This window comes from Anomaloglossus baeobatrachus, chromosome 10 (genome assembly GCF_048569485.1).
Source record: "Anomaloglossus baeobatrachus isolate aAnoBae1 chromosome 10, aAnoBae1.hap1, whole genome shotgun sequence".
Taxonomy (NCBI): Eukaryota; Metazoa; Chordata; class Amphibia; order Anura; family Aromobatidae; genus Anomaloglossus; species Anomaloglossus baeobatrachus.
This window is the reverse complement of record NC_134362.1, coordinates 38,117,405-38,145,209: the sequence shown is the minus strand read 5'-3', so window position 1 is coordinate 38,145,209 and position 27,805 is coordinate 38,117,405. Positions and strand designations below refer to the sequence as shown.

The window sequence follows — 27,805 nt, the reverse complement described above, 5'->3', positions numbered from 1 at the left end:
CCTCCATGCTCTTGATAGATGCGCACACATTTAACATGACATTGATCAAAACACACATCTGTTGCATTTCTGAAGATCAAGGTGACCATCCGATCACCTATCGGGAATTCTGAAGTTGTTGTAACTCTCCGTATTCCGTGTCTAAAAGAGGTCATTTTTGAAGAAAGGAAAAAAGATAATGTTGCAATATTTTGTCAACTCAGGCTGGTTTCACGCTTGCGTTTTGCATCAGTCACAATGCGTTGTGTGACGGATGTGACTGATGCCTTGTAAATAGTTGACAATAAAGGAAACTGATTATTGTGAAAAAAGCGTTTTCCGTTTGTGATTTTGTTTCTATGTCCTGTAGCGGGAAAAGGAGGGAGATGGAGATGCGCTTTTACACGATTTAGAACGACATGCTGGGCATGCTCAGTAGAACGTGACTGAATCCTGCACTGGAATCCGTCGCATGACGGAATCCAGCACCATAGACATTTATTATGCCTCTTGACTGATTCCGACGGAATCCTGCAGAGTGCGTTTTTTCACAGCAACAAAAAACGTTACATTCTGCGTTCCTCCCGCCCGACGGTCAGTCACTAAACGACTAATGCGCCGCGGGGCAGATGCAGCCCAAGACCTTTTAGTTGCAATCCGCCCTTAATAGAAGTCTATGAGGAATAAACGGATTCCTGCAAAATATTTTGCCGGTTACCGTAATTCAAGGTGGCGGATTGCAACTGATGCAAAACAACACAAGTGTGAAAGCAGCTTTACTCATTCCAAGCCCAGACGCTCTGGGGCTGTTCTTGAAAATCTTGGAGGTGATAGAAAATACTAGATGTAACTGGGGTTTTTTGTGAGCGTATTCATTTTTGCATCAACTAATTTAAATAAAGCTTAAGATATTATTTAATAATGGAGTATAATATTAATCTTCCATGTTATGGGTTAAAAAAAAAAGATGAAACTCAGTTTTATGAAAAGTTTTGAAATTGTTCTTGTGTTCAGTGACATTAAAATCTTAAAATTTCTTAGAGTGTAGTCATTTATGCTGAGCACTGTATACATCTGGAGAACTGTATGTAGGCCCACTGTTCAGTAGAGTGTGAAGACCAGGGTGCGCACATTCGTCCACCTGCCATACATGAACTGAAGTGATTTTACAACAGCATGGCATCTAGCTGTACTCTTGTTTCGTTTTGTTTTTTGCCGAGCATAAGTTAAGCTAGGAAAAAGGCTAGATTGTGAGTTGACCTGCTATTTTGGACAGACCCTTTTAAAATCATCCTTTACATATTTAAGGGGTTGTCCGTTCAAATGATATTGATGACTTATCCATTTGGGGAGAAGGGTGGGTGGGTAGGTCTGACACCAGTGACCTTCACTGATCAGCTGTTAGAACCTCTGGTGGGGACTGGAAGTGAACTCTTTGAACAGCGCTGCAATGCACAGCTCCATTGAGTGTGTAGCGGCTGCAGCCAGGTACCGCAGACCAGCTCTTATTCAAGGGCACAGTAGGTCCTCTTGCAGCTCCGTTCAATGCAGCTGTCAGAGCTGATTATAGCTGATCTAGGTGATATATATTAGTGCAATGGTATTTCAAATCACAAGGTCCCTAATACATTGTCATTCTTATCTGCCTTCCTTAGGTACAAAACTTGATTCCCCGGGTGTGGCATTTGCAGTTGTGGCTGCCTGTCAAGTACTAGGTCTTTCCGATGTACATCTAGCACTCTCTGAGGACCACGCGTGGGTGGTGTTTGGAAAAGATGGTGAAGAATCAGCTGAAGTAACCTGGCATGGGAAGGGAAATGAGGACAGAAGAGGACAATCTGTGAGCCCTGGTGTAGCAGAAAAGGTGAGTTTGTGTTTCTTACATTATGGTCAACACAAAAAAATAATCAACAAATGTACTATGTGTGTTTTATGGAGTTTGATGTGCTGATTCCAAAAATATGCTTAGCTTCTGAGAGAGAAGTTTTTTTGTTATTATTTCTGCATTTTCAGTGTATGCCCTGCTCCTCATGTGATATGCTCAAGTTGTTCAAATGGTCTTCGTGACTGGTTGAATATGAGGACATTGGCTATGCCATTTGCTGTTCCCATGATTTGGAGAGAACCCAAAAATCATAGAGAAGACTGCCACTTTTGTCTTGTCAAACTGAAGGGCTTTTCTACAAAGAACAAACATAAGATTAATTACCCTGAACGTGAATCTGCGATTAGGCCAGTTCCACATGATGGTACCTTGCCAGTTCCTGTACCACCATTGTCTGGATTGGATGAAAATGAAGTACAGGGTGGACCATTTATATCCAGTATCCATTGTTTCAGATGCTGCACATCTTGTATCGTCACAGCATAGACAATTGCCTTCAGATGAGCCCAAAGATAAAATTCTAAGGGGGTCAGCTCGGGAGACCTTGGTGGCCATTCAACTGGCCCACAATGACCAATCCACTTTCTAGGACACTGTTCATGTAGAAATGCTCGAACCTGACACCCATAATGTGGGGTTGCACAACGGATACTGGAAGCCTGTGCTAACATTTTTTCTGTGGTGTTGCTATCAGTATGTCAAGAGTGGGAGAAGAGGGTTGCATTGACAATCCAACACAATGGGCAGCACTTTAAACACATTTTATAAGTGGTCATAAAATTGTAAATAACGAACAAAGTTACGTTAAAACCAACCACACCATTGTTTTTCTTGTGAAATTCTCAATAAGTTTGAAGTTACATGACCCACTTCCCATTGGACATAATAGTTGGATCTAAAATGGCTGACTTCAAAATGGTCACCACCAATCTTGAAAAGTTTCCCCCCTCCCATATACTAATGAGCCACAAACAGGAAATTGATATTATCAACCATTCCCATTTTATTTAGGTGTATCCATATAAATGGCCCACCCTGTAGAATATGAAGACTGGAGCCCGAAGCTACTGGTGAAAACATGGATACCTCAAGTCAAGAGGAGTATGTACCTGATTGAGCAGCCAGAACACTTAACTCAACATTAATTAAATGATCTTATCAGAGACCTTTCATTGTCAAAAGATAAAGCTGAACTTTTGGCATCTAGGTTGAAATAGAAGAATCTCTTCTTCATGATGATGTCAAAATGTGTTATTACCGAAACAGAAGTAACACTATAACACAGTTTTTCACAGGTGATAGACCAATGGTGTACTGTAACAATGTGAATGGCCTCTTTGAAGAACTGAATCACTGTTGCAGATTGGTGATTGTTTATTGACTCACGTCAGAGAAGTTTGGAAGCAGCGTTGCTTCACAATGGAAATATGAAACCATCAATCCCTATTGCTCACTCATGTCATCTAAAGGAAAGTTATGAAAATCTGTCAGTTGTTTTGGATGCTATACAATATAAGCATCATCAATGGAATATCTGGAGATTGGAAAGTGATTGGTCTGCTAATGGGAATGCAAGGAGGGTTCACAAAATATTGTTTATTGTGTTGATGGGATAGTAGAAATACAGTAGAGCATTATGTTCCTCGTGATTGGGGACAGAGAAACCTCTATGCTCCAGGTAGAGACAATGTTCAGCAGAATCCTTTAGTTGATCCAACAAAAATCTTCCTTCCTCCACTACATATAAAGTTGGGATTGATTAAAAACTTTGTGAAAGCCAAAGACAAATTCACAAGGATTCCAGTACATTTCACAAAAATTCTCCAGCATTTCACCAGCAAAACTGAAGGAAGGGGGGGGTTATTTGTTGGTCCTCAGATCAGAGAGCTTATGAGAGATGATGTGTTTGAAGGGAACTCTAAATGATAAGGAATTAAGATCTTGGAAAAGCTTCAAGTGAATCTGTGAAAACGTTTTAGGAAAAAATAAATCTCCAGAATATGTTAAAGGTGTTGAGGAACTGCTAAATGCAGACCAGTATCTTGGATGTCGCATGTCTCTGATAATACACTTTTCTTCGGCGCTCCATTGGGAGACCCAGACGATTGGGTGTATAGCTACTGCCTCCGGAGGCCACACAAAGCATTACACTAAAAAGTGTAAGACCCCTCCCCTTCTGGCTATACACCCCCCGTGGGATCACGGGCTGCTCAGTTTTCAAGCTTTGTGTGCGAAGGAGGTCATACATCCACGCATAGCTCCACTGTTTAGTCAGCAGTAGCTGCTGACTATATCGGATGGAAGAAAAGAGAGCCCATATAGGGCCCCCAGCATGCTCCCTTCTCACCCCACTTGTGGTTTGTAAGGTTGAGGTACCCATTGCGGGTACGGAGGCGGGAGCCCACATGCTGTTTTCCTTCCCCATCCCCCTGAGGGGCTCTGAGGAAGTGGGATCTTACCGGCCTCCAAGCCCTGAGGCCGGGCTCCGTCCACAGACCCATTGAACCTGCTGGATAAGGAGCCGGGGTACCGTTCAGGGACAAGGCCCTGCAACATTCAGGTACTCTGTGTCCCCGTATGGACAGGCCGCGCACACTCCAGACTTGCTGGGTGTGCTAGTGCGCCGGGGACAGTAGCGCTGCGCGCTGGGGTTTGAGTCACTGCAGCTTAGCTGAGTGACTTTATGTGTTGGGAACTACCGCGCCGGCCGCTCCGGGAGCGGCGGCGCGGCTGGGACTTGTAGTGCGCCGGGGACTTAGCGCCGACCGTGCTTTTACGACGGCGGCGCTTATAAATCTAGTCCCCGGCTTTTGCGGCCTAGCTCCGCTTCGTTCCCGCCCCCTCCCTGTCAATCAGGCAAGGGGACAGGCGTTGTGCAATCGTCAGCGCCGAGGGCTGGAGCCTTATTTACATGCTCCAGCCCTCTCACTGGGCACAGTGGGACGCAGGTTTCCCGCTTTTTGTCTGAGCACACCCAGGGCCCGCCCCCCCTCCACAGAGACGCCGGCAGCCATTCCTGCATGCAGTCTGGCTGGGGAACGGACACAGGCTCTGGGAGACCCAGACAAGGGATTTCTGGCGACCACACACCCGCGTTAAGCGGGCGGTAAGCACCACATTCGTGCTGGCCCCACTAGTGCCACAGTGTTATTTGGTGTACTTTTTCCTGTACCAGATATAGCTATATATATTGCACTGTAAGGTCGCTTCTTGGCTTTATACCCTATATGCTCTGAGGAGACAACAACATGTCATCCACAAAACGCAAGGGGGCCAAGGCACAGGCTGTATACACTGCTTGTACAGCATGTGGGGCTAATCTACCGGCAGGCTCCAACGACCCCCATTGTGTGCAATGTTCGCTCCCGGTGGCCCAGGCAGAGACGCCTGTGAACCCTGCCCCGGTGACGGGGACAGAATTTGCAGTTTTTGCTGATAAAATGTCTGTGACTATGACAAAAATCCTGGAGACCTTGCAGTCCAGGCCAGTGGCTCAGACCAGGGACACTGCTGTATCTCTGCTCCCCGGTCCCCCTCAGTTGGAACTAATCCGTACTTCAAGGGGGTCCCAGGCATCACAGGCTGAAGGCTCTGACTCTGATGACAGTCCCAGGCAGCCTAAGCGAGCTCGCTGGGAGAGACCCTCCACGTCATCACGCTGGTCAGGGTCTCAGCGAGAAGGGTCTCTATATGATGAGACAGAGGGGGGTGATCAGGAGTCTAGTCCTGAGACCGCACTCAATCTGGATACGCCTGATGGTGACGCCATGGTAAATGACCTTATAGCGGCCATCAATAGGCTGTTGGATATTTCTCCCCCAGCCCCTTCAGCAGAGGAGGCAGCTGCCCAGCAGGAGAAATTCCATTTCCGGTATCCCAAGCGTAAATTGAGTACTTTTCTGGACCACTCTGACTTCAGAGAATCAGTCCAGAAACACCATGCTTATCCAGACAAGCGTTTCTCCAAACGTCTTAAGGATACACGTTATCCCTTTCCCCCTGACGTGGTCAAACGCTGGACCCAGTGTCCAAAGGTGGATCCCCCAATCTCCAGGCTTGCAGCTAGATCCATAGTTGCAGTGGAGGATGGGGCTTCACTTAAAGATGCCAATGACAGACAGATGGACCTTTGGTTGAAATCTGTCTATGAAGCTATCGGCGCGTCGTTTGCTCCAGCATTTGCGGCCGTGTGGGCGCTCCAAGCTATTTCAGCTGGTCTGGCACAGGTGGACTCTATCATACGTCCAGCAGTGCCGCAAGTGGCGTCCTTAACTACGCAAATGTCTGCGTTTGCGACCTACGCTATCAACGCGGTACTGGATTCTACGAGCCGTACCTCAATGGCGTCCGCCAACTCTGTGGTTTTGCGCAGAGCCTTGTGGTTAAAAGAATGGAAAGCAGATTCTGCTTCTAAAAAATGTTTAACCAGCTTGCCATTATCTGGAGACAGACTGTTTGGTGACCAATTGGTTGAAATCATTAAACAGTCCAAGGGTAAGGACTCTTCCTTACCCCAGCCCAGATCAAGCAAACCTCAACAGAGGAAGTGGCAGTCGAAGTTTCGGTCCTTTCGCGGCTCGGGCAAGCCCCAATTCTCCTCCTCCAAGGGGACTCAGAAAGAGCAAAGGAGCTCTGATTCCTGGCGGGCTCACTCACGCCCCAAGAAAACAACCGGAGGTACCGCTTCCAAGGCGGCTGCCTCATGACTTTCGGCCTCCTCCCTCCGCATCCTCGGTCGGCGGCAGGCTCTCCCGCTTTTGCGACATTTGGCTGCCACAGGTCAAGGACCGGTGGGTAACAGACATTTTGTCTCACGGGTACAGGATAGAGTTCAGTTCTCGTCCTCCGCCTCGGTTCTTCAGAACCTCACCACATCCCGACCGAGCGGATGCCCTTCTGCAGGCGGTGGGCTCACTAAGAGCAGAAGGAGTGGTGATCCCTGTTCCTCTTCAGGAACAAGGGCAAGGTTTTTACTCCAATCTCTTTGTAGTTCCAAAAAAGGACGGCTCGTTCCGTCCTGTTCTGGACCTAAAACTACTCAACAAGCATGTGAAAACCAGGCGGTTCCGGATGGAATCCCTCCGCTCCGTCATTGCCTCAATGTCCCAAGGAGATTTCCTGGCATCAATAGATCGTGATAGGAGACGACCATCTGCAGTTCGTAGCTCTGCCATTTGGTCTGGCGACAGCCCCACGGGTTTTCACCAAGGTCATGGCGGCACTGGTAGCAGTCTTGCACTCTCAGGGACACTCGGTGATCCCGTACTTGGACGATCTTCTTGTCAAAGCACCCTCTCAAGAGGCATGCCAACTCAGCCTGAATGTTGCGCTGGAAACTCTCCAGACTTTCGGGTGGATCATCAACTTTCCAAAGTCAAATCTGTCACCGACCCAATCACTAACGTATCTTGGCATGGAGTTTCATACTCTCTCAGCGATAGTGAAGCTTCCGCTGGACAAGCAGCGTGCACTACAGACAGGGGTGCAATCTCTCCTTCACGGTCAGTCGCACTCCTTAAGACGCCTCATGCACTTCCTAGGGAAGATGGTGGCGGCAATGGAGGCAGTCCCGTTTGCACAGTTTCATCTGCGCCCACTTCAATGGGACATTCTCCGCCAATGGGACGGGAAGTCAACATCCCTGGACAGGAAAGTCTCCCTTTCCCAGACGGCCAAGGATTCCCTGCAGTGGTGGCTTCTTCCCACCTCATTGTCACAGGGAAGATCCTTTCTACCCCCATCCTGGGCGGTGGTCACGACAGACGCGAGCCTGTCAGGGTGGGGAGCAGTTTTTCTCCACCACAGAGCTCAGGGTACGTGGACTCAGCAGGAGTCCACCCTTCAGATCAATGTTCTGGAAATCAGGGCAGTGTATCTTGCCCTACTAGCCTTCCAGCAGTGGCTGGAAGGAAAGCAGATCCGAATTCAGTCGGACAACTCCACAGCGGTGGCATACATCAACCACCAAGGAGGGACACGCAGTCGGCAAGCCTTCCAGGAAGTCCGGCGGATTCTGATGTGGGTGGAGGACAGAGCATCCACCATATCCGCAGTTCACATCCCGGGCGTAGAAAACTGGGAAGCAGACTTCCTCAGTCGCCAGGGCATGGATGCAGGGGAATGGTCCCTTCACCCGGACGTGTTTCAGGAAATCTGTCGCCGCTGGGGCGTGCCGGACGTCGACCTAATGGCGTCTCGGCACAACAACAAAGTTCCGGCCTTCATGGCGCGGTCTCGCGATCAAAGAGCTCTGGCGGCAGACGCCCTAGTGCAAGATTGGTCGCAGTTCCGGCTCCCTTATGTGTTTCCACCTCTGGCACTCTTGCCCAGAGTGCTACGCAAGATAAGATCCGATTGCAGCCGCGTCATACTCGTCGCCCCAGACTGGCCGAGGAGGTCGTGGTACCCGGATCTGTGGCATCTCACGGTCGACCAACCGTGGGCACTACCAGACCGGCCAGACTTACTGTCCCAAGGGCCGTTTTTCCATCTGAATTCTGCGGCCCTGAACCTGACTGTGTGGCTATTGAGTCCTGGATCCTAACGTCTTCAGGATTATCTCAAGGGGTTGTTGCCACCATGAGACAGGCTAGGAAGCCCACATCGGCTAAGATCTACCACAGAACGTGGAAGATATTCTTATCCTGGTGCTCTGCTCAGGGAGTGTCTCCCTGGCCATTTGCATTGCCTACTTTTCTTTCCTTCCTGCAATCTGGGTTAGAAAAGGGCTTGTCGCTCGGCTCCCTTAAAGGGCAAGTCTCGGCGCTATCCGTGTTTTTTCAGAAGCGTCTAGCACGGCTTCCTAAGGTGCGCACGTTCCTGCAGGGGGTTTGTCATATCGCACCCCCGTACAAGCGGCCGTTAGATCCATGGGATCTGAACAGGGTACTAGTTGCTCTCCAGAAGCCGCCCTTCGAGCCTCTAAGGGATGTTTCACTTTCTCGACTATCACAGAAAGTGGCCTTTCTGGTAGCGATCACGTCTCTTCGGAGAGTGTCTGAGCTAGCAGCGCTGTCATCTAAGGCTCCCTTCCTGGTATTTCACCAGGACAAGGTCGTGCTGCGCCCCATTCAGGAGTTTCTCCCTAAGGTGGTATCCTCGTTTCATCTTAATCAGGATATCTTCTTACCTTCCTTTTGTCCTCATCCGGTTCATCGGTATGAGAAGGATTTGCATTTGCTAGATCTCGTGAGAGCTCTCAGAATCTACATTTCCCGCACGGCGCCCCTGCGCCGCTCGGATGCACTCTTTGTCCTTGTCGCTGGTAAGCGCAAAGGGTCGCAGGCTTCCAAAGCCACCCTGGCTCGATGGATCAAAGAACCAATTCTTGAAGCCTACCGTTCTGCAGGGCTTCCGGTTCCATCTGGGCTGAAGGCCCACTCAACCAGAGCCGTGGGTGCGTCCTGGGCATTACGACACCAGGCTACGGCTCAACAAGTGTGCCAGGCAGCTACCTGGTCGAGTCTGCACACTTTCACCAAACATTATCAGGTGCATACCTATGCTTCGGCGGACGCCAGCCTAGGTAGAAGAGTCCTGCAGGCGGCAGTTGCCTCCCCGTAGGGGAGGGCTTTCTTTGCAGCTCTATCATGAGGTATTTCTTTACCCACCCAGGGACTGCTTTTGGACGTCCCAATCGTCTGGGTCTCCCAATGGAGCGCCGAAGAAGAAGGGAATTTTGTTACTTACCGTAAATTCCTTTTCTTCTAGCTCCTATTGGGAGACCCAGCACCCGCCCTGTTGTCCTTCGGGATTTTTGGTTTTGTTCGGGTACACATGTTGTTCATGTTGAACGGTTTTCAGTTCTCCGATGTTACTTCGGAGTGCATTTGTTTAAACCAGTTATTGGCTTTCCTCCTTCTTGCTTTAGCACTAAAACTGAGCAGCCCGTGATCCCACGGGGGGTGTATAGCCAGAAGGGGAGGGGCCTTACACTTTTTAGTGTAATGCTTTGTGTGGCCTCCGGAGGCAGTAGCTATACACCCAATCGTCTGGGTCTCCCAATAGGAGCTAGAAGAAAAGGAATTTACGGTAAGTAACAAAATTCCCTTCTTCTTTATCGTTCCTTTGGGAGACCCAGACCATGGGTGTTTAGCTTCTCCCTCTGGAGGACACACAAAGTACTACACTTAAAAGTGTAGCTCCTCCCTCTGAGCTTATACACCCCCTGGTAGCCAGTCCTAGCCAGTTTATTGCTTTGTGTCAGGAGGCATACATCCACACATGCATTCTCATCTGATTTGTTTGACTTTTGGAAAGAGTTTGAAGAAAAGCGGGTCCATGTCTGGACCCCCGGCATGTCCCTTCTCACCCCACTGTGTCGGCGGTGTTGTTAAGGTTGATTTACAAGGCTGCAGCCTTACATGCCGCGCTCCTTCACCATCCCTTCTGGCCTCTGGCTTGAAGTGGGAGCCAGCACGGTCTCCATGCCTGGCAGGAGTCCGGTCTCCATCCACAGCCTCTTGAGGATTCTGTTGGACCGGCGCACTCATCCCCAGGGACATGGCCCTGCGTCTCAGCAGCTAAGTACCTGAGACGTTTATGTTGGGGGTCCCGGTTCTTTATTGTAAGGGGAGAGTATGCTGTATGTGATTGTTTTAACTTTTCCGGCGGGTTCTCTAGCTTTTGCCTGAGAACTGCGCCAATGGTGCCTGCTTGTCGGCCTCGCCGCTTAAATTTAGGCCCCGGCTTCGCCGGAGGCCTAGTTTCATTTTCCTGCCCTCGCATGTCACTCATGCAGAGGGACAGGTTCGGCTCCTCCCGGCGGCCGTTCTACACAGGGGAGGGACACTCCCCACTGCTGGGGCGTCCCTCCTTCCCTGCAGGTCTCTATAGCCCTCCAGTTCCCGCTCTTTTATAGGAACGCCCCCTAGTTTCTCAGGCAGAGTTCACTCTGCTCTGGGACATCCTGCATTCTGCATCTCTGCTGAGGTGCTGCGCACTGGGGGACCGGGCTTCGGGATCTGGAGGGCACACAACACCGCGCTCAGCGGTCTGGTAAGCCACAACCGGTCTCCGGTTGTGGACCTTATTCTCCCTGGGGTTCATTCTCTGCAAAGCCCCCACTCCAGCAGCATGTCTCACACAAGGAGCAAGGCTCTAAAGCTTTATGCTGCATGCACTGCATGTAAGCTCCTGCTGCCTGAGCCGAGCATTTAAACACACTGTGATGGTTGCTCTAACTTGGCGGTGCCACAGCCTGGAGTCTCACCCCCAGTGGTCTCTCAGGCTGCTGCTGCACCTGTGACTGAACCCCCGGCCTGGGTAGAGTCCTTTTCTAGGTCCATATCCCAGTCATTTGCTGAGTCCATGGGACTTTTGTCCAGGACTTTGATAAATATGCATCAGCCTCCCTCACAGGGTGCCTCTAATACTCTTGACAGAGGACTCCTATCCTCTGACCTCCGTCCATCGGAGCTCACGGAGGATTCATCATCTGATCCCAGACCCCGTCCTTCTAAGAGAAGGCGCAGGGTTTCCTCCTCCTCCCCATCCCACGGCTCGGCTGACTCTCAAGATGAGGAGGATGCCCTCACTGGGGGCTCGGAGGCTATGCATCCCATCGATTTCTCTGAGGGTGACTCAGATCTTAGTGATTTGATTGCTTCTATTAATTCTGTGCTGGATCTCAATCCGCCAGTGTCAGAGGAGCAACTCTCTTTGGCAGAAAAACATCAGTTTACCTCGCCTAAGAGAGTGAAGAGTGTGTTCTTTAACCACTCCAGTTTTCAGACCGCTGTGACCAAGCCCAGGGCCTGCCCTGACAAACGCTTTCCAAAGCGTGGTTCTGATGACCGGTTTCCATTTCCACCTGAGGTGGTCAAGGAGTGGTCTCACTCCCCAAAGGTAGACCCTCCGGTGTCTAGGCTCTCAGCCCGGACCGTTGTGTCGGTGGCTGACGGCACCTCACTTAAGGATTCCACTGACCGTCAGATTGACCTTCTGGCCAAATCTGTGTATGAAGCTGCGGGGGGGCGCGTTTTCCCCGACTTTTGCAGCAGTGTGGGCTCTCAAAGCCATCTCTGCTTCTCTAGAGGAGATGCATTCCCTCACCAAGGAATCTATGCCTGAGATGGTTACCTTAACTGCTCAGGCTTCAGCTTTTTCATCTTATGCCATGTCTGCCATGCTAGAGGCTGCTCACCGCACTGCGGTGGCTTCAGCTAATTCTCTTGTTATCCGCAGGATTTTGTGGCTTCGAGAGTGGAAGGCAGATGCTTCTTCCAAGAAGTTTCTTGCTGGGCTCCCTTTTGCTGGTTCACGGCTGTTTGGTGAACAGCTGGATGAAATCATTAAAGAAGCTACTGGCGGGAAGAGCACTTCCATGCCACAAACCAAGACCAGGAAACCCGCCCAGGGTAGGAATCAATCGAGGTTTCGTTTCTTTCGTTCCTCCAACTGGTCATCCTCTAAGCCTTCCGCCTCGTCCGCTAACTCAGCCAAGGATCAGAAATCCAACTGGCGCCCAAAAGCGCGTCCGCAGAAGACCGCAGGAGGTTCTGCCACTAAGGCAGCTTCCTCATGACTCTCTGCCCGCTCCAGCCACGTCCTTAGTCGGTGGCAGGCTCTCCCACTTTGGCGACGCTTGGTTAAAGCAAGTCTCCGATCAGTGGGTGAGAGACATCATTTGTTTGTCGCTCCATTGGGAGACCCAGACAATTGGGTGTATAGCTATGCCTCCGGAGGCCACACAAAGTATTACACTAAAAGTGTAAAGCCCCTCCCCTTCTGCCTATACACCCCCCGTGCTCACGGGCTCCTCAGTTTTTATGCTTTGTGCGAAGGAGGCTGACATCCACGCATAGCTCCACAGCTTGGTCGGCAGCAGCTGCTGACCAGGTCGGATGGAAGAAAAGAGGGCCCATAACAGGGCCCCCAGCATGCTCCCTTCTCACCCCACTTTGTCGGCGGTGTTGTTAAGGTTGAGGTACCCATTGCGGGTACACAGGCAGGAGCCACATGCTGTTTTCCTTCCCCATCCCTTAGGGCTCTGGGTGAAGTGGGATCCAGGACCGGTCTCTAGGCACTGGGACCGTGCTCCCTCCGCAGCCCCTGGGAATCTGCAGGATAGGAGCTGAGTATTGTCAGGGACAAGGCCCTGCTACTATGAGGTACTCTGTGTCCCCGTGGGGACCGCGCATGGAGCGCTGGTGCCAGACACATTACAGCACTGCTGGGTGTGTTAGTGCGCCGGACATGGAGCGCTTGTGCCAGACACTTTCCAGCACGGCTGGGTGTGTTAGTGCGCCGGACATGCAGCGCTTGTGCCAGACACTTTCCAGCACTGCTGGGTGTGTTTGTGCGCCGGGGGACTACCGCGCGGCCGCGCTTATTGCCGGCCGCGCTTATAACTTTAGTCCCCGGCTTCTGCGGCCTAGTGTCGTTTATTCCCGCCCACAGGCCTGCCAGTCAGGGAAGGGGCGGGACGCTGCACGGATCGTCAGCGGAGGGCTGGAGCATACATTAGTATCCTCCTCCCCCCTCACTCAGTACAGTGGGGCACTGGATTCCCGCACTTTTCTTGGGCACTCCCACGATCTCCTCCTCCACACAGAACGCCGGCAGCCATTCCTGTCAGCGATTCAGACGCTGGAGAGGAGAGACAACACAGGGAGACCCAGGCAGGGAATCCGGTGACCACACATAACTGCTTTGAGCGGTCGGTAAGCAGCACCTATGGTGCTGGCCCCACTGAGTACCGAAGTGTGTGTGTGTATGTATGTATGTATGTATGTATGTATGTATGTATGTATGTATGTATGTATGTATGTATGTATGTATGTATGTATGTATGTATGTATGTATGTATGTATGTATATATGTATATATGTATATATATATATATATATATATATATATATATATATATATATATATATATATATATATATATATATATATATATATATATATATATATATATATATATATATATATATATATATATATAAAATATATATAAAATATATATAAAATATATATAAAATATATAGGCTTATAGGCTATACATTGCACTGTACGGTCGCTCTGTTGATTTTTGGCTATATACCCTCCTGGTTGTTCTCAGAGGAGACAACATGTCATCTGCAAAAAGCAAGGGTGCCAAAGCACAGGCGTACTTTGCAACTTGTACCTCATGTACAGCTGTACTACCGGCAGGTTCCACTGACCCTCATTGTGTGCAATGCTCGGCCCCTGTGGCACTTACTCAGCCGGAGCCTCTGCGACTGGCGGCCCAGGTGGATCCACCTGCTACCACTGTCCAGGTGACAGGGACGGAGTTTGCAGCCTTTGCTGACAAACTGTCTGAGACTATGGATAAATGGTCTGCTAAAATACTGGAAGCATTGCAGTCCAGACCGGTGATTCAGGCCCCGGGCTCTATCCAATCCTTGACCCCTGGTCCCCCTCATTTGGAACAGCAAAGTGCCCCTGGGGTATCCCATAGGTCCCAGGGTGAGGTCTCTGACACGGACCGCAGTCCCAGGCCGACCAAGCGGGGTCGCTGGGAAATTCCCTCCACCTCATCACACTGTTCAGGGTCCCAGCAGGGGGACTCTCTGGACGATGAAGCGGAGGTATCAGATCAGGATTCTGATCCTGAAGCCGCTCTCAACCTAGATACGCCTGAAGGTGACGCAGTAGTGAATGACCTTATAGCGACCATCAATCAGGTGTTGGATATTTCTCCCCCAGCTCCTACAATTGAGGAGTCTGCTTCTCAGGAGAAATTCCGTTTCAGGTTTCCAAAGCGTACATTAAATATGTTTCTGGATCACTCTGACTTCAGAGAGGCATTCCAGAAAAACCGAGACTGTCCAGACAAGCGTTTTTCCAAGCGTCTTAAGGACACACGTTATCCCTTCCCCCCCGAGGTTGTCAAGGGCTGGACTCAGTGTCCTAAGGTGGATCCTCCAATCTCCAGACTGGCGGCTAGATCCATAGTTGCAGTGGAAGATGGGGCTTCACTCAAAGATGCCACTGACAGACAGATGGAACTATGGTTGAAATCCATCTATGAAGCTATAGGCGCGTCTTTTGCCCCAGCATTCGCTGCCGTATGGGCACTCCAAGCTATTTCAGCTTGTCAGGCGCAGATTAATGCAAGTAACACGTACATCTACCCCGCAAGTGGTGTCCTTAACCAATCAGGCGTCGGCGTTTGCGTCCTACGCCATTAATGCTATCCTGGACTCTGCGAGCCGTACGGCGGTGGCATCCGCCAACTCGGTGGTACTCCGCAGGGCCATGTGGCTACGTGAATGGAAGGCAGACTCTGCTTCCAAAAAGTTCTTAACCGGTTTGCCATTGGCTGGCGACCGCTTGTTTGGTGAGCGATTGGATGAAATCATTAAACAATCCAAGGGAAAGGATTCATCCTTACCCCAGTCGAAACCAAACAGACCTCAACCACGGAAGGTACAATCGAGGTTTCGGTCCTTTCGGACCGCGGGCAGATCTCAATTTTCCTCGTCCAAAAGGCCTCAGAAAGATCAGAGGAACTCCGATGCATGGCGGTCTAAGTCACGTCCTAAGAAGACCGCCGGAGGAACCGCTCCCAAAGCGGCCTCCGCATGACTTTCGGCCTCCTCAAACCGCATCCTCGGTCGGTGGCAGGCTCTCCCGCTTTTGCGACGCCTGGCTGCCACAAGTAAAAGACCGATGGGTGAGAGACATTCTATCTCACGGTTACAGGATAGAGTTCAACTCTCGTCCTCCGACTCGTTTCTTCAGAACATCTCCACCCCCCGACAGAGCCGAGGCTCTTATGCAGGCGGTGGGCACCCTGAAGGAGGAAGGAGTGGTGATCCCGGTTCCTCTTCAGCAACGGGGTCACGGTTTTTACTCCAACTTGTTCGTGGTGCCAAAAAAGGACGGATCCTTCCGTCCCGTTCTGGACCTAAAGCTGCTCAACAAGCATGTGAAAACCAGGCGGTTCCGGATGGAATCGCTCCGCTCTGTCATCGCCTCCAATGTCCCAAGGAGATTTCCTGGCATCAATAGACATCAAAGATGCTTATCTCCACGTACCGATTGCACCAGAGCATCAGCGCTTCCTGCGCTTCGCCATAGGGGACGAACACCTTCAGTTCGTGGCACTACCTTTTGGCCTGGCAACAGCCCCACGGGTCTTCACCAAGGTCATGGCAACAGTGGTGGCAATCCTACACTCTCAGGGACACTCGGTGATCCCTTACTTAGACGATCTACTTGTCAAGGCACCCTCTCAAGGGGCATGCCAACACAGCCTGAACATTGCTCTGGAAACTCTCCAGAGTTTCGGGTGGATCATCAATTTTCCAAAGTCAAATCTGACACCGGCCCAATCACTGACATATCTTGGCATGGAGTTTCATACTCTCTCAGCGATAGTGAAGCTTCCGCTGAACAAACAGCGTTCACTACAGACAGGGGTGCAATCTCTCCTTCATGGTCAGTCACACCCCCTGAGGCGCCTCATGCACTTCCTAGGGAAGATGGTGGCAGCAATGGAGGCAGTTCCTTTTGCGCAGTTTCATCTGCGCCCACTTCAATGGGACATTCTCCGCAAATGGGACAGGAAGTCGACGTCCCTCGACAGGAACGCCTCCCTTTCTCGGGCAGCCAAAGCTTCCCTTCAGTGGTGGCTTCTTCCCACTTCTCTGTCGGAGGGGAAATCCTTCCTGCCCCCCCATCCTGGGCTGTGGTCACGACGGACGCGAGCCTGTCAGGGTGGGGAGCGGTCTTTCTCCACCACAGGGCTCAGGGGACTTGGACTCAGACAGAGTCCTCCCTTCAGATCAATGTTCTGGAGATAAGGGCAGTGTATCTTGCCCTAAAAGCGTTCCAGCCGTGGCTGGAAGGCAAACAGATCCGAATTCAGTCGGACAACTCCACAGCGGTGGCATACATCAACCACCAAGGCGGGACACGCAGTCGGCAAGCCTTCCAGGAAGTTCGGCGGATTCTGCAGTGGGTGGAAGCCACAGCCTCGACCATATCCGCAGTTCACATCCCGGGCGTAGAAAACTGGGAAGCAGACTTTCTCAGTCGCCAGGGCATAGATGCAGGGGAATGGTCCCTTCACCCGGACGTGTTTCAGGAGATCTGTTGCCGCTGGGGCATGCCGGATGTCGACCTAATGGCGTCCCGGCACAACTACAAGGTCCCGACGTTCATGGCACGGTCTCAAGATCACAGAGCTCTGGCGGCAGACGCCTTAGTTCAGGATTGGTCGCAGTTTCAACTCCCTTATGTGTTTCCTCCTCTGGCACTGTTGCCCAGAGTGTTACGCAAGATCAGGGCCGACTGCCGCCGCGCCATCCTCGTCACTGCAGACTGGCCGAGGTCGTGGTTCCCGGATCTGTGGCATCTCACGGTCGGCCAACCGTGGGTACTACCAGACCGACCAGACTTGCTGTCTCAAGGGCCGTTTTTCCATCTGAATTCTGCGGCCCTGCACCTGACTGTGTGGCCATTGAGTCCTGGATCCTAGCGTCTTCAGGATTATCTCAAGAGGTCATTGCCACCATGAGACAGGCTAGGAAACCAACGTCCGCCAAGATCTACCACAGGACGTGGAAAATATTCCTGTCGTGGTGCTCTGCTCAGGGTGTTTCTCCCTGGCCGTTTACCTTGCCCACTTTTCTGTCCTTCCTTCAATCCGGATTAGAAAAGGGTTTGTCACTAGGCTCCCTTAAGGGACAAGTCTCTGCGCTCTGTCTTTTTTCAGAAGCGCCTAGCCAGACTTCCACAGGTTCGCACGTTCCTGCAGGGGGTTTGTCACATCGTACCTCCTTACAAGCGTCCGTTAGAACCCTGGGATCTGAACAGGGTGCTGATGGTTCTTCAGAAACCACCGTTCGAGCCAATGAGGGATATCTCGCTCTCACGCCTTTCGCAGAAAGTGGTTTTCCTAGTAGCAGTCACTTCGCTTCGGAGAGTGTCTGAGCTAGCAGCGCTGTCATGCAAAGCCCCCTTCCTGGTGTTTCACCAGGACAAGGTGGTGCTGCGTCCGGTTCCGGAATTTCTCCCTAAGGTGGTATCCCCCTTTCATCTTAATCAGGATATCTCCTTACCCTCTTTTTGTCCTCATCCAGTTCACCAATGTGAAAAGGATTTGCACTTGTTAGATCTGGTGAGAGCACTCAGATTCTACATTTCTCGTACGGCGCCCCTGCGCCGCTCGGATGCACTCTTTGTCCTTGTCGCTGGCCAGCGTAAAGGGACACAAGCTTCCAAGTCAACCCTGGCTCGGTGGATCAAGGAACCAATTCTCGAGGCTTATCGTTCCTCCGGGCTTCCGGTTCCCTCAGGGCTGAAGGCCCATTCTACCAGGGCCGTGGGAGCGTCCTGGGCTTTGCGGCACCAGGCTACGGCTCAGCAGGTGTGTCAGGCGGCTACCTGGTCGAGCCTGCACACTTTCACGAAACACTATCAGGTGCATACCTATGCTTCGGCAGATGCCAGCCTAGGTAGGCGAGTCCTTCAGGCGGCGGTTGCCCACCTGTAGGACGGAGCCGGTTACGGCTCTATTATGAGGTATTATTTACCCACCCAGGGACTGCTTTTGGACAAAGAAGATGGAGCGACAAAGAAGAAGGGAATTTTGTTTACTTACCGTAAATTCCTTTTCTTCTAGCTCCAGTTGGGAGACCCAGCACCCGCCCCTGTTTTTTGTGTACACATGTTGTTCATGTTGAATGGTTTCAGTTCTCCGATATTCCTTCGGATTGAAGTTACTTTAAACCAATTATAATTTTTTCCTCCTTCTTGCTTTTGCACCAAAACTGAGGAGCCCGTGAGCACGGGGGGTGTATAGGCAGAAGGGGAGGGGCTTTACACTTTTAGTGTAATACTTTGTGTGGCCTCCGGAGGCATAGCTATACACCCAATTGTCTGGGTCTCCCAATTGGAGCTAGAAGAAAAGGAATTTACGGTAAGTAAACAAAATTCCCTTCATCTCACGGCAACAGGATAGAATTCTCTTCCAGCCCTCCAAACAGATTTTTTCTCTCAACTCCCACCTGCTCCAAGGCCGCCGCCTTCTCACAGGCCGTGGCATCCTTGCAGGCAAACAGAGTGATTGTCCCAGTTCCCGCTCAGGAACGGTTCAGAGGTTTTTACTCAAATCTCTTCCTAGTTCCAAAAAAGGACGGTACCTTCCGGCCCATCCTGGATCTCAAGCTTCTCAACAAGCATGTCCGGGTGCGGCATTTTCGCATGGAGTCTCTGCGATCAGTCATTGCCTCTATGACCCAAGGGGAGTTCCTGGCGTCCATCGACATCACAGATGCCTATCTACATGTGCCAATCGCAGTGTCACATCAGCGTTGGTTACGTTTTGCGATAGGAGAGGATCATTTCCAATTCGTGGCTCTCCCCTTCGGGTTAGCCACGGCCCCTCGGGTATTCACCAAGGTCATGGCGGCAGTGATTGCGGTCCTGCACCTCCAGGGGTTAGCAGTGCTTCCGTATCTGGACGACCTTCTGGTCAAGGGTACATCCAGCGCAGACTGGCAGCAGAGTGTTTCGCTCACTCTCGCCACCCTAGCCCAATTCGGGTAGATTGTCAATCTTCCCAAATCCACTCTGACTCCGACCCAGAGTCTCACGTACCTAGGGATGCAGTTCGAGACTTTGCCGGCACTTGTGAAGTTGCCCTTAGACATACAGCTGTCACTCCGGTTGGCGGTGCGCTCTCTCCTGAGGCCCCGCCGTTATTCCCTCAGGCGTCTGATGCAGGTGCTGGGTCAAATGGTGGCCTCCATGGAGGCAGTTCCCTTTGCCCAGTTCCATCTGCGTCCTCTGCAGCTGGACATTCTCCGCTGTTGGGACAAGCAGCCTTCCTCCTTACAGAGGTTAGTGGCTCTGTCGCCACGGACCAGGAGCTCTCTTCAGTGGTGGCTTCGACCCCTCTCCCTGTCCCAAGGGCGCTCCTTCCTGACTCCGTCCTGGGTGATTCTCACCACGGATGCCAGCCTATCCGGCTGGGGAGCGGTACATCTCCACCACAGAGCACAGGGCACTTGGACTCCGTCCGAGTCAGCCCTTTCAATCAATGTGCTGGAAACCAGAGCTGTGCTTCTAGCTCTCCTAGCCTTTCACCACCTGTTGGCGGGCAGGCACATTCGAGTCCAGTCAGACAACGCGACAGCGGTTGCCTACATCAATCACCAAGGCGGGACACGCAGCCGCCTGGCAATGTTGGAGGTCCAACGCATCCTTCAATGGGCGGAGGACTCCAAGTCCACCATATCCGCAGTCCACATCCCTGGCGTAGAAAACTGGGAGGCAGATTATCTCAGCCGTCAATCCGTGGACGGTGGCGAGTGGTCCCTGCACCCGGCAGTGTTTCAGTCAATCTGCCGCAAATGGGGCACTCTGGACGTAGACCTAATGGCATCCCGTCACAACAACAAGGTTCCGGTTTACGTGGCTCGCTCCCACGATCCTCAGGCCTTCGCCGCGGACGCTCTGGTTCAAGACTGTCTGTCCTACGTGTTTCCCCCTCTAGCTCTCTTGCCCAGAGTCCTGCGCAAGATCAGAATGGAGGGCCGTCGAGTCATCCTCATTGCACCGGACTGGCCCAGGCGAGCTTGGTATCCGGACCTGCTCCAACTGTCCGTGGAGATGCCGTGGCATCTTCCGGACCATCCAGACCTGCTCTCGCAAGGTCCGTTTTTCCGCCCGAATTCTGCGGCACTCAAATTGACAGCGTGGCTCTTGAGTCCTGGATTTTGACGGCTTCTGGTATTCCTCCTGAAGTCATCTCCACTATGACTCGGGCCCGTAAGTCTTCCTCCGTCAAGATCTATCACAGGACTTGGAAAATTTTCCTGTCCTGGTGTCGCTCTTCCGGCCATTCTCCTTGGCCATTCTCGTTGCCGACCCTTCTGTCTTTTTTACAGTCCGGTCTGCAGCTAGGACTGTCCCTCAACTCTCTCAAGGGACAAGTCTCAGCTCTATCAGTGCTGTTCCAGCGGCATCTCGCCCGGCTGGCTCAGGTCCGCACCTTCATGCAAGGTGCGTCTCACATCATTCCGCCTTATCGGCGGCCCTTGGATCCCTGGGACCTTAACTTGGTCCTCACGGTATTGCAGAAACACCCTTTCGAGCCTCTTAGGGAGGTTTCTTTGTATCGTCTTTTCTCAAAAGGTGGCCTTTCTAGTTGCCATAATTTCTCTCAGGAGAGTCTCTGATTTTGGCTGCACTCTCCTCGGAGTCACCTTTATTGGTTTTTCACCAAGACAAGGTAGTTCTCCGTCCGACCCCGGACTTTCTTCCTAAGGTGGTCTCTCCCTTCCACCTTAACCAGGATATTTCCTTGCCTTCCTTCTGTCCGGCCCCTGTTCATCGCTTTGAGAAAGCGCTGCATACTCTAGATCTGGTGCGTGCTCTCCGGATTTATGTGTCTCGCACCGCTGCGCTTAGGCGGTGCACCTCTCTTTTTGTGCTAACCACAGGGCGGCGCAAGGGTCTCTCTGCTTCTAAGCCGACCTTGGCCCGTTGGATTAGATCGACCATTTCGGACGCCTACCAGAGTACTCAGGTGCCTCCCCTGCCGGGGATCAAAGCACACTCGACCAGAGCTGTCGGTGCCTCTTGGGCTTTTAGGCACCAGGCTACGGCTCAACAAGTCTGTCAGGCTGCCACTTGGACTAGCCTGCATACCTTTTCGAAGCACTACCAAGTGCATGCTCATGCTTCGGCAGATGCGAGCTTGGGCAGACGCATCCTTCAGGCGGCTGTCGCCCACTTGTGAAGTTAGGCTCCACCTACTTCTTAGTTTTTTCTGTTTATTCCCACCCAGGGACAGCTTTGGAACGTCCCATGGTCTGGGTCTCCCAAAGGAACGATAAAGAAAAAGAGAATTTTGTTACTTACCGTAAATTCTTTTTCTTATAGTTCCGTATTGGGAGACCCAGCACCCTCCCTGTTGCCTGTTGGCAATTTTCTTGTTCCGTGTGTTATCACCGGCTGTTGTCGTGGACAGAGTCTCCGGTTGTTCCGGTTCTTACTCTGTTCTACTTGTGGGTGGCTATTCTCCTTCAGCTTTTGCACTAAACTGGCTAGGACTGGCTACCAGGGGGTGTATAAGCTCAGAGGGAGGAGCTACACTTTTAAGTGTAGTACTTTGTGTGTCCTCCGGAGGCAGAAGCTAAACACCCATGGTCTGGGTCTCCCAATACGGAACTATAAGAAAAAGAATTTACGGTAAGTAACAAAATTCCCTTTTTTTGCATTCACATTTGGATTTCTTCCCTCAAAATCTTGGATGTAAGCGATGAACAAGGAGAGCGGTGGTCACCAGGACATTAAAGTAATGGAGCACCGCTACCAGGGTTTTTGGAATGACTCAAAGATGGCTGATTACTGTTGGATGTTATATAGGGACAACCCTGAAAAATTGTATCAATGACAGTCTAATGTCAGCACTTTTAATTTCTGCTCATATTTTGGTTTCTATTTTGCATGTGAAATTATTTTGGTTTATTATAAACTCATTTGTAAGGTGAAGCGTTTTTTTCTGATATGTAGTTTTCTTAATGTCGCCAGTATTATTTCCTATACCTTTTATAAAAATGATGCTGCTCCATGGAAACTATATGTGCTACAGAAAAACTATATAAGTTTTTGTAATCCGGACAAAAAGATGATTCGGAAAAGTACAAAGTCACCTGCCATGATTACAAACAATATTTTATTGTAGACCTGTTATTGGGGTGCGTGACCACGATCAGTTTTCACAGCGTTTTGGACGCAGCATGCTTCAGCTGCCTTCAAAACTCTAGGATATACAGTACAAGGACAGTGGATGGGATTTCTAGAAATCCCGTGCCCACTGTGCTTGTTTTTTTGTTTGTTTGTTTTTTTGTTTGTTTGTTTTTTTGCGCAGCACACACTGACCTATGGTGTGGCTTTCCGTGCTGCAGCATGCCAATTGTTTTCAGAGTCTCAAGCGTCCTACGCAGGGAAAACAGAAGAGAGAGACTGCAACATCCCGAGCCTGGATCATGGCACGGGCCGCTGCGGTTTCCTGCAGAGGAGACTCGTGACCCTGCAGGTCAGGACTCGCCACGTCCAGAATGCTGCAGGTCCTGATCGTGGGGAAGTACCTTTAACCCCTTAACGACCGCGGGCCGTAAAATTACGTCCTAGCGGTCATAACGTTACTGCCCGCGGTCTGCCGCCGGCAGCATGCTGCGATCGGCGCACATCTCAGCTGATTTTCACAGCTGAGATGTGTGCCTGCTAGGCACGAGAAGAATCGTTATCTGCTCGTGCCGTTTAACCCCTTAAATGGCGCTGTCAATGTGTGACAGCGCCATTATAAGCGCGATCGCGTTAAACTTTTACTTACCGCCCGATACCGGAAGTCAAGTGAGAGATCACGTGACTTCCGGTAGTTGTCATGGTAGCACAGGGTCATGTGATGACTCCTGTACTACACATGAATTGCTTTCACTTTCGCTGTGCCCGCGGCACAGTGAAAAAGAAAGTGAGTGTATCTGCTGTTTACAGCTATGTAGCTGTAATCAGCAGATAGTGCAGAGCGATCGGACTGCTGATTGCAATAGCCCCCTAGGGGGACTAGTAAAATAAAAAAAAAGTTTAAAAAAGTCTTAAAAAATTTAAAAAAAAAACCTAAAAGTTCAAATCACCCCTCATTCGCCCCATTGAAAATTAAAGGGTTAAAAAAATATACACACATTTGGTATCGCCGCGTTCAGAAACGACCGATCTATCAAAATATAAAATCAATTAATCTGATCAGTATACGGCGTAGCGGCAAAAAAATTCCAAACGCCAAAATGAAGTTTTTTTGTCGCCACAACTTTTGCGCAAAATGCAATAAAAGGCGATGAAAACGTAGCATCTGCGCAAAAATGGTACCATTAAAGAAGTTGTCCAGTTACCAAAACTGTTTTTTTTTTTTTTTTGATAAATCTTGCTATTATGTGCCTCTAAACACATCTATCACGTTATTTTACCAATATTATCTTTTATCATGGTCTAGCATAACATCTTCATTTCTGGCTCCAGCTCTGATGGAGTTAATCTCTCTCTTAACTTCCTGTGTTCAGTTACTACAACTTCCATAATCCTTTGCAGTAACTAGCAATCTATCTCCCAACCCATTCTGACTGTTCCCTCCCCTCAGATCTCCACCACAACAGTTCCCTCCCCTCCTTCCTGTGTGCACTGCCTAATCATGGTAATAGAGCTTTTATCCTTTGGTCTTTCTGTGCTGCATGTCACTATCTGTCTCCACTATGGGACTTGTAGTGCAGGTGACCGGATGCTACATGTCACTAACTGCCCCACTCTGTGATTTCTGCTGCATAGTACCAACTGTATACACTCTCACCTGCACTACAAGTCCCATAGTGGAGACAGTGACATGCTCTGCTCTGACACATAGTGTGCTGCATGTCACTGTCTCCACTGTGGGACTTGTTGTGCAGGTGAGAGTGTATACAGTTGGTACTATGCAGCAGAAATCACAGAGAGGGGCAGTTAGTGACATGTATCATCCGGTCACCTGCACTACAAGTCCCATAGTGGAGACAATTAGTGACATGCAGCAAACTATGTGTCAGAGCAGAGCATGTCACTGTCTCCACTCTGGAACTTGTAGTGCAGGTGACAGAGTGGAACAGATTGGTCCCATGCAGCTGTGCTGCTGGTGGGAGTATATGATCACACTGCCGACACCGCCCGTTCTCCTGACAGCTGAGCAGAGCGGGCGGGTGGACAGTGTGATCAGATACTTGCGTGACAGGGGGGATTTCAGTGGAGGAAACCCCCCCTGTACTCCACACTGGAGCCCGTACCTGCCACAGCTGAATGCTGGTAAGCGCGCGCTCTGCCTTCACCGCTCCACAGTAAAGTTCTCCGGCTCCTCCCCTCGATGCTGTGCTGTGACGTGCGGTAGTCACCGCCCACAGCCCTGTCACTCAATCTGAGTGGTGCCGGCCTCCTGTGACGTACCCGTCTTGTTTGAGAGCCCGGAAATGCCGGGACGTCAGAGGATGCCGGCGGCCACAGCTCCAGGCGGTCATGTGACAGGCACTGAGCGTGCAGCATAGCGCCGCTCAGTGCCAGAAATGGAAATAGAGGCTATTGAAGAAGATGCAGACAATAATAAGTGAAAATCATTGGGGGAAAAAAAAAAATGGGTGGACCACCCCTTTAAAAACGTCAGCTCGAGACGCAAAAAATAAGCAGTCACTGAGCCATAGATCCGGAAAAATGAGAGCGCTACGGGTCACGGAATATGGCGTAAAACGTGCGCCACTTTTTTCTGGCAAACTTCCGTTTGGGTTTTTCTTTGTCGCTCCATTGGGAGACCCAGACAATTGGGTGTATAGCTTCTGCCTCCGGAGGCCACACAAAGTATTACACTTTAAAAAGTGTAACCCCTCCCCTCTGCCTATACACCCCCCCGTGCATCACGGGCTCCTCAGTTTTATGCTTTGTGTTGAAGGAGGCACACATGCACTCATGCTCCCATTTTTAGTCAGCAGCAGCTGCTGATTATATCGGATGGAAGAAAAGAGGGCCCTAACAGGGCTCCCGGCATGCTCCCTTCTCACCCCACTAAGTCGGCGGTGTTGTTAAGGTTGAGGTACCCATTGCGGGTACACAGGCCGGAGCCACATGCCGTTTTCCTTCCCCATCCCTTAGGGGCTCTGGGAGAAGTGGGATCCTATCCGGTCATCCAGGCACTGGGACCGGGCTCCCTCCGCAGCCCCTGTGGGATTCTGTCGGACAGGAGACTGAGTATCATCAGGGACAGGGCCCTGCATCTACAGGTACTCTGTGTCCCCTTGGGGACGGTGCATGGAACACCTTGACCTCAGACGCTGCAGCGACTGCGCTGTTGGTATGAGACCGGGACTACCGCGCCGACCGCGCCTGCTTGCCGGCCGCGGTTTTTAACTTTAGTGCCCGGCTTTTGCGGCCTAGTGCCTTAAACTCCCGCCCCCGGGCCTGCCAGTCAGGGGGAAGGGCGGGACGGTCGGTCTGACGCCGACAGTGAGGGCTGGAGCACACTTGGCTGTCCTCCGCCCCCCTCACTATTCACTCTGGGGCACCAGATTCCCGCACTTTTGTAGTTACGCCCACGGCTCCCTCCTCCCCTGTGAACGCCGATGGCCATGTTTTAAGCACATTCTGCCGGTGGAGGACTTCTGGCAGCGCCTCTGGGAGACCCGAGGCAGGGAATCTGGTGGCCACACACTGCTTGAGCGGTCGGTAAGCCAGGTGGCTTCTTCCCACCGGTGCTGGGCCCCCTAGAGTGCTGAACTGTATATGTGTGTGTATATATATGTGTGTGTATATATATATATATATATATATATATATATATATATATATATATATATATATATATATATATATATATATATATATATATATATATATATATATATATATTATATATATATATATATATATATATATATATATATATATATATATATATTTTGTATTTGTATACATTTTCTCGGTTCGGCTGTACTGTTAGCTTGTGGCTATATATCCCTCAGTGATCACTCTCCTGGGAGACTACAGCATGTCGTTCATAAGGAGCAAGGGTGCCAAGACACAGGGTTATTTTGCAACCTGTACCTCTTGTGCGGCTATGCTACCTGCAGGTTCCACCTACCCTCACTGTGAGCAATGCTCGGGCCATGTGGCACTGTGATACCAATGTGATATGACTGAAGTTTGAATGACTATTAGATAGGGATCATAATCATAAGATAGGAGTGATCCCAGATATTATTTGATCCATCAATAATTCAGTATCAAAGAAGATGTCCTTTGGATAATATTTCACTAATGCCAAGGAATACATGTCTTGAAGCAGTTTTAGATAATAAGGAAGTAACATTTACAGTTCCACTTACAGAAACTTGTGGTTAGCTTAAAGACAGTTTTAAGGATGAAATTTACGGCTCATTGCAATATTTCACTAATACTGGTCAAACTGTGGTCAGCCAGTTGTCAACTGACAGGATGTGCTGGAAATGTGCAGGAAGCTGCCGTTACCTACAACATTTTGTGGTCAAGTTACATGAACATGACTCAGCTGTCATATGCTGGTGACCATTTAGACACAACCTACAATATTTTCCTATAAAATATACACCGAACTCGCTTAAGGTAGGGAAATACCTTCCAGGACATTGAAGTGTACGTACGCACTGTTCCTGTGATGCCATGCCAAGATGCCATGTTGATTCCTTATCTTAACTCGAGTTCCCTCCGATGTGAAAGGATTGCTACAACATAACGGTAATGTTGATGCATATTTCTGTTATTGTATAAGTTTCTATGACTATAAGATTCTAAATGCCTATGTACCATTGATTATATTCATGTGCTATTAAAATAAATAGTATCTTGCTATAAAGAATATTAGTATTCGTGCCTGATTAGGATATCAGTGAGCGCTTCGTAAGTACGGGCTTTCAGCCCCCTTTTTAGTAGAATTTAGCAAGACATAAATTGGCGTAGTCGGCAGGATTACTTCTATTAGAAGTAATTTAACAAATTTTTGTAATTTAGAAGTTAAAAACATATATTTGGCAAATTTCCAGATATTTTTTCAATCTTTTTGCATATAGTGTCAAAATGTTCAGAAAACATAAGGATAATGTTAAGGAGGTTGTTGTGGAGATCCCCACCTGGACTGAGGCTCCCTACAATCTAATAGCACATGAATTGGTCAGTTGTGGATTGGCAGAACAATGGCAGGACAAGCTTAAGGGTTGTGAAGCTACTGATGTTGTGAATGTACCCAGTAGTGCCCCTGTGAAAGCAGGTGATGTAGTGTCTTTAGCACGGCACAAACAATGGCAGGATAAGCTTATGGGTAGTGAAGCTACTGAAGTTGTGAATGTATTCGGTAGTGTCCCTGTGAAAACAGGTGATGTAGTGTCTTTAGCA

The 27,805-nt window shown here is 50.1% G+C and overlaps 1 protein-coding gene across 5 annotated transcripts in view; it reads left to right on the top strand.

Moving 5' to 3' along the window:
• Positions 1 to 27,805, top strand: part of MEN1 (menin 1) — an 88,430-nt gene that overhangs the window by 26,657 nt on the left and 33,968 nt on the right. For all 5 annotated transcript variants that reach the window (XM_075326178.1, XM_075326174.1, XM_075326176.1 and 2 more), the window contains one exon: positions 1,635 to 1,843. In XM_075326178.1, the coding sequence (XP_075182293.1) occupies positions 1,635 to 1,843 (209 nt within the window). The remainder of the gene's footprint in view (positions 1 to 1,634; positions 1,844 to 27,805) is intronic.